This window comes from Monopterus albus, unplaced genomic scaffold (genome assembly GCF_001952655.1).
Source record: "Monopterus albus unplaced genomic scaffold, M_albus_1.0 scaffold171.1, whole genome shotgun sequence".
In the NCBI taxonomy this organism is placed as follows: domain Eukaryota; kingdom Metazoa; phylum Chordata; class Actinopteri; order Synbranchiformes; family Synbranchidae; genus Monopterus; species Monopterus albus.
The window spans coordinates 964,661-979,736 of NW_018128051.1; the positions used below are offsets into that span (position 1 = coordinate 964,661).

The 15,076-nt window shown below is 41.2% G+C and overlaps 1 protein-coding gene and 1 non-coding gene across 4 annotated transcripts in view; both read left to right on the forward strand.

The window, feature by feature from the left end:
• rhbdf1b (rhomboid 5 homolog 1b (Drosophila)) overlaps positions 1–14,445 on the forward strand; it is a 30,072-nt gene extending 15,627 nt beyond the window's left edge. Inside the window, exons 1-17 of one of the 3 annotated variants that reach the window (XM_020615945.1) lie at positions 330–1,318; positions 4,973–5,201; positions 6,143–6,349; positions 7,068–7,190; positions 7,558–7,700; positions 7,907–8,161; positions 8,245–8,356; positions 8,463–8,537; positions 8,788–8,949; positions 9,093–9,193; positions 9,535–9,598; positions 10,055–10,149; positions 10,534–10,609; positions 11,597–11,697; positions 11,859–12,012; positions 12,425–12,648; positions 12,865–14,444. In XM_020615945.1, coding sequence (XP_020471601.1) covers positions 1,278–1,318; positions 4,973–5,201; positions 6,143–6,349; positions 7,068–7,190; positions 7,558–7,700; positions 7,907–8,161; positions 8,245–8,356; positions 8,463–8,537; positions 8,788–8,949; positions 9,093–9,193; positions 9,535–9,598; positions 10,055–10,149; positions 10,534–10,609; positions 11,597–11,697; positions 11,859–12,012; positions 12,425–12,648; positions 12,865–13,060 — 2,358 coding nt within the window. In that variant the 5' untranslated portion in view covers positions 330–1,277 and the 3' untranslated portion in view covers positions 13,061–14,444. Of the gene's footprint in view, positions 1–329; positions 1,319–4,972; positions 5,202–6,142; positions 6,350–7,067; positions 7,191–7,557; positions 7,701–7,906; positions 8,162–8,244; positions 8,357–8,462; positions 8,538–8,787; positions 8,950–9,092; positions 9,194–9,534; positions 9,599–10,054; positions 10,150–10,533; positions 10,610–11,596; positions 11,698–11,858; positions 12,013–12,424; positions 12,649–12,864 lie in introns of those variants that run through there. The other 2 variants (XM_020615943.1, XM_020615944.1) reach the window with 2 other exon arrangements.
• Positions 9,907–10,000, forward strand: trnai-uau (transfer RNA isoleucine (anticodon UAU)). Its single transcript has 2 exons — positions 9,907–9,944; positions 9,965–10,000. It is a non-coding gene; the product is annotated as a tRNA-Ile (tRNA).
• Positions 14,446–15,076: the final 631 nt, after the last annotated feature.

A 15,076-nucleotide genomic window follows, 5' to 3' on the forward strand; every position in this document is an offset into this window, starting at 1 on the left:
GGACAACCCCGATTCTAAGATGATTCCCCTTTCCCAACATCTGTATATGAAAAAAAGTCTTTTTTGAGGATAGGAAGAACTTTGACGCTAGCCCTCTTAGGAAAGTTTCCACAATATACCTAAATACAACCAAAATTGTCTGAAATATGATAATACATCAAACCACATGTGTGTATTTTGAGTATCATTCCGTAACAGATTTGCACTCTGTCGTACGTATCAAAGTGTTCAGTGTAATTTATTCAACGTTTAGCATTTTTCAAACTATTTAAGCTCTTTTTGACTCCTTATCCATAATGACAGCTCTAATTCTTGCGGCACAGATTATCACTCTGGTTCATTTCTGTAGCGTATTGTCATGTCCCGTGAGCTAAGTGTATCTGTCACGCCCATACTGTCACAGTGTTGCTGGTAATGATAGCTGTTGAAATTGAAATTCTTACGCTCACATGGGCGTCTTTTAACCGCTGACCTGAGTTTCTTTGCTGCAAAACAAGGTGGGGTTCAAACAGCGGGCTATGTTTTGCAGAAACTAAACCTTTGTGGTGCTCCTGTATGTGCGTATGTGTGTTTGTATGTGTCATGTTCAGGCATGTCCCAGTGCCCTCCCACCTTCCCTCCTCCCTCCTAGTATTCATAATGTCCAATCTTCCATCTCTCCCTCCTTCTAATCTCCCATTTCCTGTGGAGTGTTGGTATGTTTGAGGGAGAACTGGTGTTTACATACAGTCTTGCAAAATGACTCAGAGAGAGAGAGAAGGATCTCACTGATAGTGATCGTTGAAGGCTTTAGCCGGGAAGAACATTCAGCTGCTGTCTGCTGTCATCTTTGCCCTGTAGGTCACAACCTATGAAGAGGGATACTGGGAATTCTGCCAGCCACTGACACATTCACACACATTCTCACACATACATTCATATGGAAACTTCCGTTGTGTGTTGGTCACACAAGGTCAGAAGATGTAAGATCCTCCCGCTGACTGTACGCTGAATGAGAGGGCTCAGCTTGAAGAAGGCTGGAAGTCCTCTGTGGATCTCTTTGTATCACGACAGTCACTCTAGAGATTCCCTTCTGACCAACACTGAGTTTTACAAGGTGTCACTGGCCTGGACATCAGGAAATCCCCTTTATGGAACACGATATGTGTGATCTGTGGATGATCAGTTTGTGCTCAGTGGATACGTTTTTAATAACTCTCGGGGGGAAGCGCGGGTAGTACGTTAGTGATGCTGCTGACGGAGGCAACTCAACTCCCAAGTGGTAACCTCCCTCAGGTATGACCCAGATCCTGAACCCCTCCTGGAGGTCTCTGGACAGGTGAGTGTGCCATGGTTTTGCTGAATGAGGCAAATCAGAGCAGAAGATAATGAACAAAAGTGTTGATCTGACATGATGGCTAACACATAGAAATGCTGAAAAAAGCCTTTGTTGATGTGTTTCTTTCCTTGTAAAGTGATTGTGTTTTTCCAACTAAAATATAGAATTTAACTGAGCTTAGCAACTATATATAAAATTACTTTTATATTTTGGGTTTTGTTGAACTGAACATCCACATCTACAATATGCATATAATACCGCTAAGCTCTCTTTTTTAGCAGAAAAAAATCTTCTGAGCCTTTAAAAGAGTAGTTCAGCTTTTTGGGAAACATGTCTATCAGATTTCTTACTACTTCCATATCTGTATGTTTAATATGAAGCTAGATGGTTTGTTTAGTTTAGCAATAAAGCTGGAAAAAACTACTCTGGCTCTGGCAAAAGGTGTTTTTGCACCTTGGTTTTAAAAAAAATGAAGATTAAACAAATAAAATATAACATTATATAATGTTATTATACTAATATTTAGTGAGCTTTGGAGGTGCTGCTAATGATTTTGTTACCCTTTAGGGCAACAACCAGGCTGGTTTCTCTTTTTTCAGTGTTGTGCTAAGCTAAGATATTTATTGTACTCAAATGATAGTGATATCAGTCTTCTCATTTAAAGTTTGAAAGCTGAATTTCCAACTATTTCAGACTACTTCTTTAAATAAAAATACCAATACTACAGAGTGAAAGCATAAAAGTCCTGAGTTTTACAACTTCTCTCAAATAAAAGCAGGTAACGGTATATAGCATCAACATGTGCTTAAAGTATCAAATGTAAAAGCACTTATGTAGCAGTATGGCCCCTGTCATTGTCACGTGTACAATACACTGTTGGCTAGTAGGTGAATGGATATGAATTTGTATTGTATAAGCTCAATATATGTGAAGTATCTGAAAGTGCAAAGTATCTAGGAGCTGTAGCATTGAGGTGAATGAGCACTGATAGTTGTCTTCTCTGTTTGTTCTACTCTATTTGATCAGCGGTGGCAGTTGTTTAGATTTTCCTGTAATACTTGCCTACTAGTCTTTTCTCCTTGATGAAATGAATGCTGTCTAAGCTGATAATTACTGTGCAGTAGGTTGCTGCCACACGTGTACCAGCCTTACCTGGAGGATATGAAAGCTAATGCGTGTGGCTTAACAGCCCTTTAAACTTTGACGTGTGATGGATTTGTGCTGTCCTCAAGAAGTCATAAATATTTTATTTATGATTAGGTGTGGGTATGACTGTGTACTTGTTGGTACATGTGTGCGCATAGACACATACTCCCTTATCTAAACTGAGTTGAGTTTGTGTTACCATCCATACTGTAGGTGTTTAGTCAGTCTTGAATGCTATCTTTTTGTTATTTTTATTCAATTAGCTTCATATTATGGCCTCTCCTCCTTCTGAATCTTTCTGTCTCTTTTCTATTTGTTTATATCTCCTTTCCTGCTCTGCTTTTTCAAACCTGTGTCTTTCTCTGGTATTTCTCTCTGGAAGGACAGCAATCAGGGCCATGCCGCCCCCTCGCCACTCCTGCACCGCCTTAAAAGGCTTCCCCAGCTGGTGTCTTTCTTGATCATGAGGGCTGAGTGTTTATTACTGAGTGTTTTGCTCTTTAAACAGTTTTTCCCGACATGGCCTCCCCCGTCCTGATCAGCCTGGCACGCAGGCACTGGAAAAAGGGACTTGGGAGCACACACTGAATGCTCATTTACAAACATATGCAGCCAAGTCAGGTCATCAACTGAAGGACTATCGGTAACATCTGCTTCTTTGCCGGTGACAGAACAGAACAGAAGGCTGTAGGTCATGATAGGAAAAACGCAGCATTTTCAATCAGACATGTACACATACACACAGGAACAAAGATAGAGCAGAGTAAACATAGAAGCTGAAAGGGTTTTTTAAATGTGAAATGGTATATTGTGACACGTTTCATAAGAAAGGTTTAATCAGTTGACCTCAATCTGTATAAATCCTGACACATATATCATTTTGATTACTAATTATATCTTCATCCAGAAAGTTTAAGTTGTTTTGGTAAATGTTCTTTTTGTTGCAGCTAGATTTTCATTAATGCTCCAAGTAGTCTTTGTTTTTAACAAAAATAAGCAGCTCAAATGGGTCAAACATTTTTGAATTTTAAATTATATTTTATTAAGAACACATGTATTTTTGGCTTTCTATTGAGTATTTACAATACCAAAGAAAAATCATGCTGCTTCGTAATTAAAGACTACAATACCAGATGTTTTATTTCTTTTTAGATCTAGTTTTCCCATCAAGAGTAGAAGCAAGAAAGCAATCAACAAATGTCCCAAAAACCAGTCAACTTACCCCCAACAAGCAGCTGCAGTCAGTCAACTAATCAGCGGATTGTTCTGCTAAGCAGGAGGGATGTATAGTTTGGTCGCTGAAGGAATATTCAGTGTGTGATTACATTTTCTGAAGACTATTATTTTAATTTTCATCCTGTTGTTATGACTTGTAGATGTAATTAGATGCTAGCTAACAAGATATAACTAGATGAAGCAGTGTTGTTGCATGGTGACATTAGCATTTAGCTGAAAGCAGTGTGCCTAAATACAGTCTCAGAGCAACTGGCATGACTGTTGACATTTAGTCTTGTACACAAAAGTTATAGTTCTAACTGGGTGCTGGACTTCCTAACAGGGAGGCCACAAAATGTGCGGGTCAGCAGCAACATCTCCAAGACCATCACGCTGAGCACAGGGGCTCTGCAGGGGTGTGCGCTCAGCCCATTGCTCTTCATGCTGCTGACCCACGTCTGTGTGCCAACCTACAGCACCAACCGCATTGTCAAGTTTGCGGATGACACGACTGTAGCTGGCCTCATTACCAACAATGATGAGGCCAACTACGGTAGTGAGGTGTGCCAACTGGTCCAGTGGTGTAAGGACAACAACCTCTTCTTCAATGTGGGGAAGGGTAAAGAGATTGTTGTGGACTTCAGGAGAAAACCTCTAAAGTATCCACCACTGACCATCGACGGTGCTGTAGAAGAGAGGGTGAACAGCACCAAGTTCCTGGGGGTGCACATCTCTGAAGACCTCTCTTGGACCAACACCACCACATCACTGGCCAAGAAAGCTCAAACACGCCTCTACTTCCTCTGCAAACTGAGGAGAGCCAGTGTCCCACCCCCAGACTACCTCTGCTGTTTGCACAAACCCAATACATTCCCCCTTCTTGTTATATTATATGTAAATCTCCTGCTGTTGGTCATTTGCACTACTGTCCATGTGCATCTCATAAGCTATTATGCACCTCATCACCAGCACCCCTGGTGATGCTGACCGTCTGCCAATCTTCTGGTTATTATTTGCACTACTGTCACTGACTGTACATGGTTTTTGAGTCATAGCCTATTAGGTTGTACTGTTTAGTTTTATCCTAATTACTTGCTCCATGTACTAAGCTCCATGTCCTATTATGATAGTTTCAGGCTTTGAACAAAATAATAATATGAGGCAAAACCTTCACTTCACTTTTATTGTAAATTGCTAGAGTACCTGTTTCTTGTACTCTGTCATGTCCTAAATCAAACAAACAGAATATTCTGTTTTCACTTGTTTACTAACCAGAGTCCGTCCTCTCTCCAGGGGTACAGCTGACTGGTTCGGGGTGAGCAAGGACAGTGACAGCACCCAGCGATGGAGGAAGAAGAGCCTGCAGCACTGCAGCCATCTTTATGGCGGTCTCAAGGCACAGGTGATGAGGGAGATGGAGCTGCAGAGCCAAGACAACATTTCCTTGGCCAGCACTGAGACCCCTCCTCCTCTGTACCTCCCACCCCACCACCCCAGTCACCGCCACCACAACATGCAGAGGGTAGGCCAGTGTCATGAGGGATGGATGGAGGAAGAGATGGGGTGATTATTCACCTTGTCCTCCGTCACATTTTTCCCTCATTCTTTTGCACTGTATTCTTTTGATTGGAGATTTTCAGGTGCTTGCTTTACCTCTTTGCTTTATCATCGTGCCCAGGGTTCGACTGGAGATTTATCTTTAAATATTCCATGTCAGAAGTTTCTAATTTATTCAATATCTGCCCAGTGAAAGTCAGTGTTACTAGACGGTCATTACAACCACTCCTATACTGTTAGGATAATGAGAGTAATAAGCAATAATAGTATCAATGTGTAATTCTTTCTGCAATCTGATTCAAATATTACATTAAAATCAGTTTTGGTCACTGCATTTCTGATTAGTATATGAAAGGTACAGTATGTAAGTAAGAAAACTGCACCCTCTCAGTAATTTCATGTGAGCAACTCTCACCAGTTTGTTTGGGTGATAAATATCAACACAACATGACACGAACTGGAGTGTATTGCCTCTTGTCATTTTTTATTGAGAGGTACCTTAAGTGGGGCATGATTTTGAGGTGTTTTAATATGTATTACAATAATTCAGCAACACTGTATAGTAACAACTTCCCAAATTGTTTCTATAAAACAAAAGGTTTTACAAGACAGCTTGTTTACTTAGCTTAGTTAGTAGTGTTTTGTTTTGTGCTGAGATATGATCTAATAGTAACTGGCAGCTCAAACTGATTCTAACACACTGGACATTTGAAATGCTGATTTGTTAAAGGTTTTTTTCTTTTTTCTATAAATTCTCTTTTAGCTTATCACATGCTAGCATAGGCCTTATATGCAAGCAGCAAATAGTGTGCCTCCCTGCTGTTCCTGCTGTACGCTTTCACTGTCTGTGTAGTTGTATGTGGCTTGAGTATGAATAGTACTGTGTGTGTTTGCGTGTGTGTGCAGATTGTAGACCCCCTGGCTCGGGGTCGTGCCTTCCGCATGGTGGATGAGGTAGACGGCTTCAGTGTCCCGCAAACTCCCATCACGCCAGGCACCGCTTCCCTCTGCTCCTTTTCCAGCTCCCGCTCCGCCCTTAACCGGTTGCCTCGACGACGCAAACGAGAGTCTGTCGCAGTTATGAGTCTCAAGGCTGCAGCAGCACTAATGAAGGTGCTTGTGGATTTTGGTTTATACAGTGGAATTTATTTTCAAAAAATATTCAATAAAGAAATAATCTGTGCGTTGCAAAATCTGCTTCAGACTTCAGACAAGCTACTGCCTCTATAACTGTTCCTCAGTAATACTACTGAATGGTTGCACTACAAAGCCATTTGTACTTCATTATGGAGGAGATCACTATCTTCACTCTGTAACAGATTGTGGTCTTTTTCTCTACAAAGGAGATTGAGCTCTGGATATATGAATGCTTCACATTTTTTGGCTTCAAACAGCTAGGAGCATAGCCCGCCTCTAATTTACATACTTAAAACTGTGAGTTTTCATGCACATGCACTTTTATCTCCATTATATTGTGTTTTTGTGAATCAAGTCTAGAAAAATCTGTTGCAGTCTGTTTCCCTGTTTTCTGCACTTGTGGATGTATGGGTTTCAGTTGATCTGCATACTTAGATCCATGTCTGTGTATTCATGTGTCTGTAGGCATATTATGTAAAACATGAGATCCGCTTATTTTGGATGAGATGCTTATATACTGATGTTACAGTAGAGGATAGATGGCTGTTTATGCAATCCACAGGCTATACATACACATATAAAGGGATGAATGCATGTTCACTGAGAGTATCTACTATGTGTGGAGCAGTGAGGGTGTCACCAGCAGATGATGCATGATGATGATGATGTTTCGGTGTCTTTTCCTGTTGGTTAGGGCCAGACGTTAGGCGATAGCACCACTGGGCGACATCGCAGACGGAGTTTCATCCCTCCTAGTTTCTTTGAAGATGACACTGTGGACTTCGCTGATGAGCTGGACACATCCTTCTTCACCAGAGTGAGCAATGGACACATTTCCACACACTGCCAGGCCAACTCTTCTTTTATTCTCACTTGAATTAACAATAGTAATTTTCTTTTACTGTATGTTGTGTTGCTGTCAGAATTCAGGTATAGAAATGTATAAAACTAATGCAAACCTAAATCACAACATGTTTTTACAGTGAAGCTTTTCAGCTCAATCCAAAGGCAAAATTAACAAGATGATTAGCTTATTGATTGATTCTAAACACCTTGTTCTTACAGTACCATACATACTATATAAGTATTGGTTCTTGTCATGCCTTTGCCCTCCTGTTTCAAACAGAATGTATTCTGAGTATTTCAGCTGTAAATTCCTACTTACTTAGATGTCATCTTTCTAGGATGGCCTGCAGGATGACTCGTCCAGCTACATGGATGAGGTTTTCGAGACACCGTCAGAGGCTGCCCTCAAACAGCTGGATGAGAGTGAGCTCACAGGAAGTGCGCTGGATAAGAATGCACTGGAGAGGAGTCACCTCTTGCTGTGGGTTTCTATTTTTTGACAGTGTTTTTCATATGTGCATATGAACCTCTGCTGCATGTGAGATGAGACTGTCAACACAACTTTCACAGTACTGAAGACATTGTCTTATGTACTGTATTTTAATTTCAAGCCCTGACTATAAAAATTCTCCATCTAAAATGCTAGTTTTGTTTCCTCTGCTTTTTTGTTGTTCTCCCTCCATCCAGGCCTTTGGAGCGAGGATGGCGGAAGGCGAAAGACGGCTCTCTGGTCCAGCCTAAAGTCCGACTGAAACAGGAGGTGGTGAGCATCAGTGGCCATCAGCAGCGGGGACAAAGGATTGCTGTTCCTATTAAGAAGCTGTTTGCCCGAGAAAAGAGGCCATATGGACTTGGCATGGTCGGCCGTCTCACAAACAGGACGTACCGCAAGCGCATTGACAGCTTTGTCAAAAGGCAGATTGAGGACATGGATGATCACAGGTATTATAACTGATTCTGTTTTTCCTTGGAGGATAACTGTCCTCAGCCAGCAGAGCCTGAAATTGTCCTCCTCTCCTGTTTAGGCCTTTTTTTACTTACTGGATCACATTTGTCCATTTGCTTATCACCATTCTGGTTGTCACTATCTATGGCATTGCCCCTGTGGGCTTCTCACAACGTGAAACAGTTGATTCTGTAAGTATGTTTTACGCTTTATAATCTTTAGATTGGTCTGTGGTTGAATTTATGTTGATTTTCCGCTGAAAATGGATGGAGTGATACTAGTAATGCTTTTTTTAAGGTGTTGAGGAACAAAGGAGTTAATGAAAATGTTAAGTTTGTGCAACAAGAAAACTTCTGGGTGGGACCAAGCTCAGTAAGTATTTTTCTGTTTTCCATTTACAACCGTCTATCTATGACTGTGCTTTACTTGGTTGTTAAGTATGGTCAAAATGGGAATACTTCAATCTGTAGTGGTCTAGCTAATATTAAAATAAACACTAAAATTCAAACATTAACAACTGATAAAAGTAACAGATATAAGGTCAGGTACAAAAAAGCTTGTGAACCACTGGTTTAGATCCACAGCCTCATCAAGCTGTAATGTCACCCCCACTGTCCTGCAGGAGGCACTAATCCATCTGGGAGCAAAGTTTTCCCCATGCATGCGACAAGACGAAGAAATCCACAAACTAATGCAGGAGAAGAGAGCAAGAGAGAGAGAGTCAGGCTGCTGTGTGCGCAACGACCGCTCCGGCTGCCTGCAGACTTTACAAGAGGAGTGTTCGGTCAGTAAAACCGGAGTGTTGAGTGCCATGCTGACAAAAGCACAGCACCTGACTGTGCAGTTTATTTGAAGAAGCCACTGTACAAACTAAAATATGTGTGCATAAAAAAAAGTGTAACTACTTGTGTTTGTGTTGTCCTGCAGAGTACCCTGGCAGTGTGGGTGAAGTGGCCTCAGCACCCTAGTGCCCCTTATCTCAATGGTGAACTGCGCCAACATGGCTCAGTCTGCCATCAGGACCCCAGGTAACAAAGAAGGATATCTGTTTGCATGATGTTTACCCTTGTGTTTTAATGGTATACCCACAGAACAGTAGTTTTCTATCATTAATGTAGCAGTCATAATTTAGGCAAGAGCAACAGCCTGCTGACACAGGTTTGTAAATATTTAACAGACACCACTTTCCTCTGTGTGTGGACTGTATTGTTGGCAGAGACCGATCTAGAAAATTTTGGATGGGTGGCCAATCAGATTCTGGGGGTGACCGGTGCCACCCCTTGGCTCCACCCATGATTGTTGGGGTTAAATTGATTTTATAGGAGACAGAAATATTCACTCTTTTTTTCTCTAACGTTTGCTCTTGCAGGATTTGCCTGGAGCCAGCCTCTGTTTCACCCCATGAGTGGCCTGATGACATCACCAAGTGGCCAGTGAGTACAATTACATTTACACTGTTAGGCTGCATATACACTACAGGCCTTGATGCACAATTCTGATTTTTTTTACTTTACGTGTTGACAGTTCATGTTCATGTTTGGAGGTGAGAACATCGTTTAGGTCTTAAACTGTCCTGCATGCATGTTTAACTGAAATGTGAGCCATGTGTATACAATAATAGCAACAGCATTATCATGAGCTAATTTATATTAGTCTAGACTCTAGATGATCTACTGGAGCAAAAATAATTTGTGATACAGGTTTCATTTCAATATATTGGTGTGAAGGAAGTGATTTATAAGCTCCAGTGGCGCAACCGGTCAGCGTGCAGTACTTATAAGACAGTAATCTGCAGAGTAATGCTGAGGTTGTGAGTTCGAGCCTCACCTGGAGCAGCATGGTTTGACTTTCTGCAAAACACCATATTTTCCTGTGGTTATAATCTGTAGGTTTGTACAAGGTACAACTCTGGGAATCACACCAACCTCCCCCACATAGACTGCACCATCACAGGCCGGCCCTGCTGCATTGGAACCAAAGGACGGTAAAGATCAATGGAACTGAACACCACAGGAGTCAGGGGAAGGGTTTGACTTGTCTTACCTTTAACCACCAGGGCTTAGCCAGCATAGATTTTGTACATCTGTTACCGGTAATTACCATTCTTGCAGATGTAGCAGTGTTAAATGTCTAAATGTCCCCGCCCCCTCGCTCAATGTCAGCTCAATTTGTATTTCAAAGGGTATGACACAGTGTGTACAGTTATACACCAGTGAAAATACTTAAACCGAGACAAATTAAATTCTCTTAGACCACACATGATAGAGAAAGTCCTAAATACATACTTTTTAAATAATTATTCATTTCTGAATTTTTGTTTTTCTGTGAGTTGTTGCTAATGAAGCTAACGATGTGTTTCATGTCACAGATGTGAAATCACTTCCAGAGAGTACTGTGACTTTATGCACGGCTACTTCCACGAGGAGGCTACTCTCTGCTCACAGGTAGGGCAAAGAGAGCACACAGATTGTTCTAACCTTACAGTATATGTTCTTCAAATCAGTCTGCCTACTGTACTTTTATTTATAATTCTATACACAAGTTGCTAATGCTAAAGTTTTTTCATCAAAGGGTATCTGTGAAGAATAGAGACAAAGTTAAAAGATGTAAACCTTAATTCAGTACAAGCCCAGTTGGACTATGTTTGGGTGACAAGCAACAGAGATGCATCACTAACTCAGTGACAGATTCTATTTCTCTTATTCATGTAGAATAATCTCACATTTAAAGCTTTTATATTGCTGTGCCACTTCCTCATACCACCAACAATTACAGCTTTACTGCTCCAGGTGAGGCTCAAACTCACAACCTCAGCATGACTCTGCAAGTTACTGTCTTATAAGTACTGTGCGCTGACCAACTGCATCACTGGAGCCTATAGAGATAGAATGAATTGAGAAAACTTTGGACTGATCTGATCTGTTGTTCTCCTGACTGTCTTCCTCTCCTCCACATGGTTTGCATGGATGATGTGTGTGGTTTGCTTAACTTACTCAGTCCAGGCCAGAGATCCCAGATTCCTTAAACTTTAAAATGCCGCTAACTTAGTTTTTTTGGCCTTCTATATATCACATCATCATTACAATCGGTCAGCGCACAGTACTTATAACACAGTAACTTGCTGAGGTTGTGAGTTCGAGCCTTCAGTCTAGCCAACAACAGCCAGCTAACAGTGCTACCATTGGCTCTTCACTTTGATCCAAGCACACAAGCAGATGTAGCTAGTTAGCCGGTTAGGAGCCTTGTTATGTTAAGACTTGTAAGCTGCAGAATTTTAGTTTCTGTGTAATGTGTTTGTTTACAGCAGCAGCCTGTAGTTGGTTGATTCAGAGTTTGTCTGGTTAAGACACACTTTAGACTCAGTTATAAATGATTTGAGAAGACTTTGGACTGTTCTGATCTGTTCTCCTGACTTTCTCCCTCTCCTACAGGTGGCTTGCATGGATGATGTGTGTGGTTTGCTTCCCTTCCTCAACCCAGAGATCCCAGACCAGTTTTCACGACTCTGGCTGTCTCTCTTTCTTCATGCTGGGTGACTGAACTGACTTCTTTTTTGTCGATCTCCGAATATATATTTACTAGCTATGAAAACTGTTTTCTGTGCCTAAATCACAAATCTGTTATCACAGTAAAATCTTAAATATCAGGTGGATTTGGGTCAACACTAAAAATGAGTTATCTGTCTGTCTGTAGGATCCTGCATTGCCTGGTGTCAGTGGTGTTCCAGATGTCGGTGCTGAGGGACATAGAGAAACTGGCTGGCTGGCTGAGAATCTCCATCATCTACATGCTAAGTGGCATCACTGGCAACTTGGCATCAGCCATCTTCCTGCCATACAGAGCGGAGGTGCAGTGGCTCCCTCAAAATAAAGCTATATTCAAGAAATGGCATCTTATAGAAGCATTTAATTAATCACTTAATCATTTATTATTAGTTTTTGGGTGTTATTTTAGTGCTGTGTTGCTCCAGTGGCGCAATCGGTCAGCGTGTGGTACTTATAAGACAGTGACCTGTAGAGCCATGCCGAGGTTGAGAGTTCAAGCCTGTGAATCTGTGTTGAGATTGTTTAGGCTCTAATTGATTAACTGGGTTGCTTTTATTACAAAATTTAAAGTAACACCAGAACTACTTTTCTGATGATTTGAAAGACATTAGACAGTCATGGATGTTAGTGACACTGTCTAACTTTTTCTCTGTGTAAACAACTCGCATCTTGTACTCTACTGTTTCCTTTTTTTAATCCCTCTCGCTCTCTCAGGTGGGTCCTGCAGGCAGCCAGTTTGGCATCCTGGCCTGTCTGTTTGTGGAGCTGTTTCAGAGCTGGCAGATCCTCGAGCGACCATGGCGGGCGTTTGCCAAGCTGCTGGCGATCTCAGTCTTCTTCTTCTCCTTCGGTTTGCTTCCTTGGATTGACAACTTTGCCCACATCTGTGGCTTTGTGTCAGGATTCTTTCTGTCCTTTGCCTTCCTGCCATACATCAGGTAGGTGAAGAGAGAGGATGCTTTTCGTTCTTGGGTGCTCTGAGATCACTTCAAGGAAAGCTCATAGCTGTGCCTTTTCTGTTTTTAGATAGTTACATAGAAAAAAATGAGCTAGACAATGAATCATGCCCTACAGCATATAGGCGTGTTCAACTGTCCAACTTGCTTTTTTAACTCCCTGGTGAAATGGATAACAGTTAATTTTTTTCTCTACAGCTTTGGCCGTTCCGATATGTATCGGAAGCGGGTCCAGATCTGTGTCTTCCTGATGGTCTTCCTAGGTCTGTTCTCTGCCTTGGCCGTTCTCTTCTATGTCTACCCCGTGAAGTGTGACTGGTGCGAGGACCTCACATGCATCCCGATCACAGACAAGTTCTGCGAGAAGTATGACCTGAACGCACACCTCCTCTGAACCTCAGCCTTTGAAATGTGAGCTGGATGTTCTCTGGATGTGCACAGAAGCTGGACTGGTCATGACATTTCTGTACATTGGATGCCAATGAAGCAAAAAAAAATGCATGTTTAGCTGCCATGCAACCTGTGAATGAGCAGGAACATTTATCCTGGAATAATAATCAATATTTCAGGATGTTATTTGGACCTGTTTACTGTATTTGTTGTACTGTACTGGAAAGATACAACAGACCCACTATGAATAAAGGCTATGCAGGAAAGCCTCACTGAAAATATTCACGTGCATGGGAACAAAACTTGACAAGGACCTGAAAAGGATTACCACTAGATTTATGTGACTGATCTCTAGCTGGACTAATCAATGACCAGTCGCACTGCAGGGGAGGTACAACTTTTTGTAACAACTATTTCCTGCCAAAAATTTAATTAGCCTCCTTTCTGTGGTGAAACTGACTAACAGCACCCATCAGTAGCCGAAAGGAACATTAACCCTGAGACGCTGCAATGGAGGAGTTGAGGGATTTTTGTAAATTTTTTATACATGTCCAACAGTTTTGTCCATTTACTTGATGTCCTTAGAGTTAAAACTCTCCACGAATTTAGACTGAAATGCTTAAACGTGCCTTGCTGACACACAACTACACACACACATTGGGTAAATCCCAAATCCCTTATTTGATTGTTCATCGATCCTTGCAACTCACTTAACCCCGAAATTGTTCTGGTCCACCATCTTGAAGGACGTTCCAAAACACTTATTCCTGCTCTGAGTATTGAGCAGTTGGAGGAGCTATGATGAGGATAAACAAGAGCATGCTTCACAGAAGTCTTTTATGGACTGATGCCCCTTTTATCTGAAGTCAGTTGGTGATTGAGAGCTTCAGATTAGGAATCAGAGGAAAGGACATCTCATGTCTGTATGAACGCGTTTCCTTGATTCCTCTCTCCTCGCATTTTGTTCTTGCATCTTTTCCTCACATCTTACATGGGTGGGACTAAGACACAAGGAAAAGATGCAAGTGAGGGAATCGCGTATTCAATTAAGGGAAGTGGGAATTACCTGTTGTCTTCTCATACCAAGAATTATGGGTCCTGTTTATTAACCTTTGTAGAAAGCTTTTCACAATTTGACAAAAATCATGTAAAATATGTTTGTACTGAAGTACCACTCTGGCAGCTTTAGTTTACACCACAGCCGTTTACAGTTGGATGGTTTTTTGGTATTCACCCTGTGTCACATCTGAAAAGAACACACTTATATGTTAATTTGCTCCATCATATAAGCTGTTATGAAGGGGAATTTGTGTTTTTTCTTTCATGTGGTAGCGTTTTAGCTACCATGCAATAAACAGTTTTTCATTTTTTATGTCTGTGTATTGCCTGCTCCCAGAAGATATGTCCAGAAATGGAACTGTTACTGCTCCAGAACTTGAACTCCAAACATCACATTGCAGGGTAATGTCTTATAAGGACCATGCACTGCTCACTGCCAAAGGAGCTTCTACAAAGTACTGAAATTGGTTTCTGAACTTTTCCAAAAGAGAGATTTCAGTTTTTGATTTTTAATGAAGTTACAAAACTTTCTTCTTCACTGTGACACTATGGGTTGATTGTAGATTGGAAGGCAAAAGGGCAATTTTATCTATTTAAAATGAAATTTACAACACTAAACCGTATTAAACAGGAAGTGGTCCAATACTTTCTTGAAGCCACTAAATTATGAATAATGAAAACCACCATCCACAATATAAGAAAAGGGAAGAGTCATCTAGGGATGACTAGATGCTTAAAACATCAATTGTATATACCCTAAAATAATAACTGTAGACTATACTGATTTAAGAGACAAAAAGTGAGTGTGTGTGTAACACCCCAGCCAGCTGTGGTCGATCTCTGTCACTTTGTTGTGCTACTAAACATCATTCTTGCTTTTGCTGGAGGTAACACAGATTTTAAACTTTAAAATGCATCTGAGTTAACTTAAATTTTCTGGCCTACTTCCCTCTAAACATCA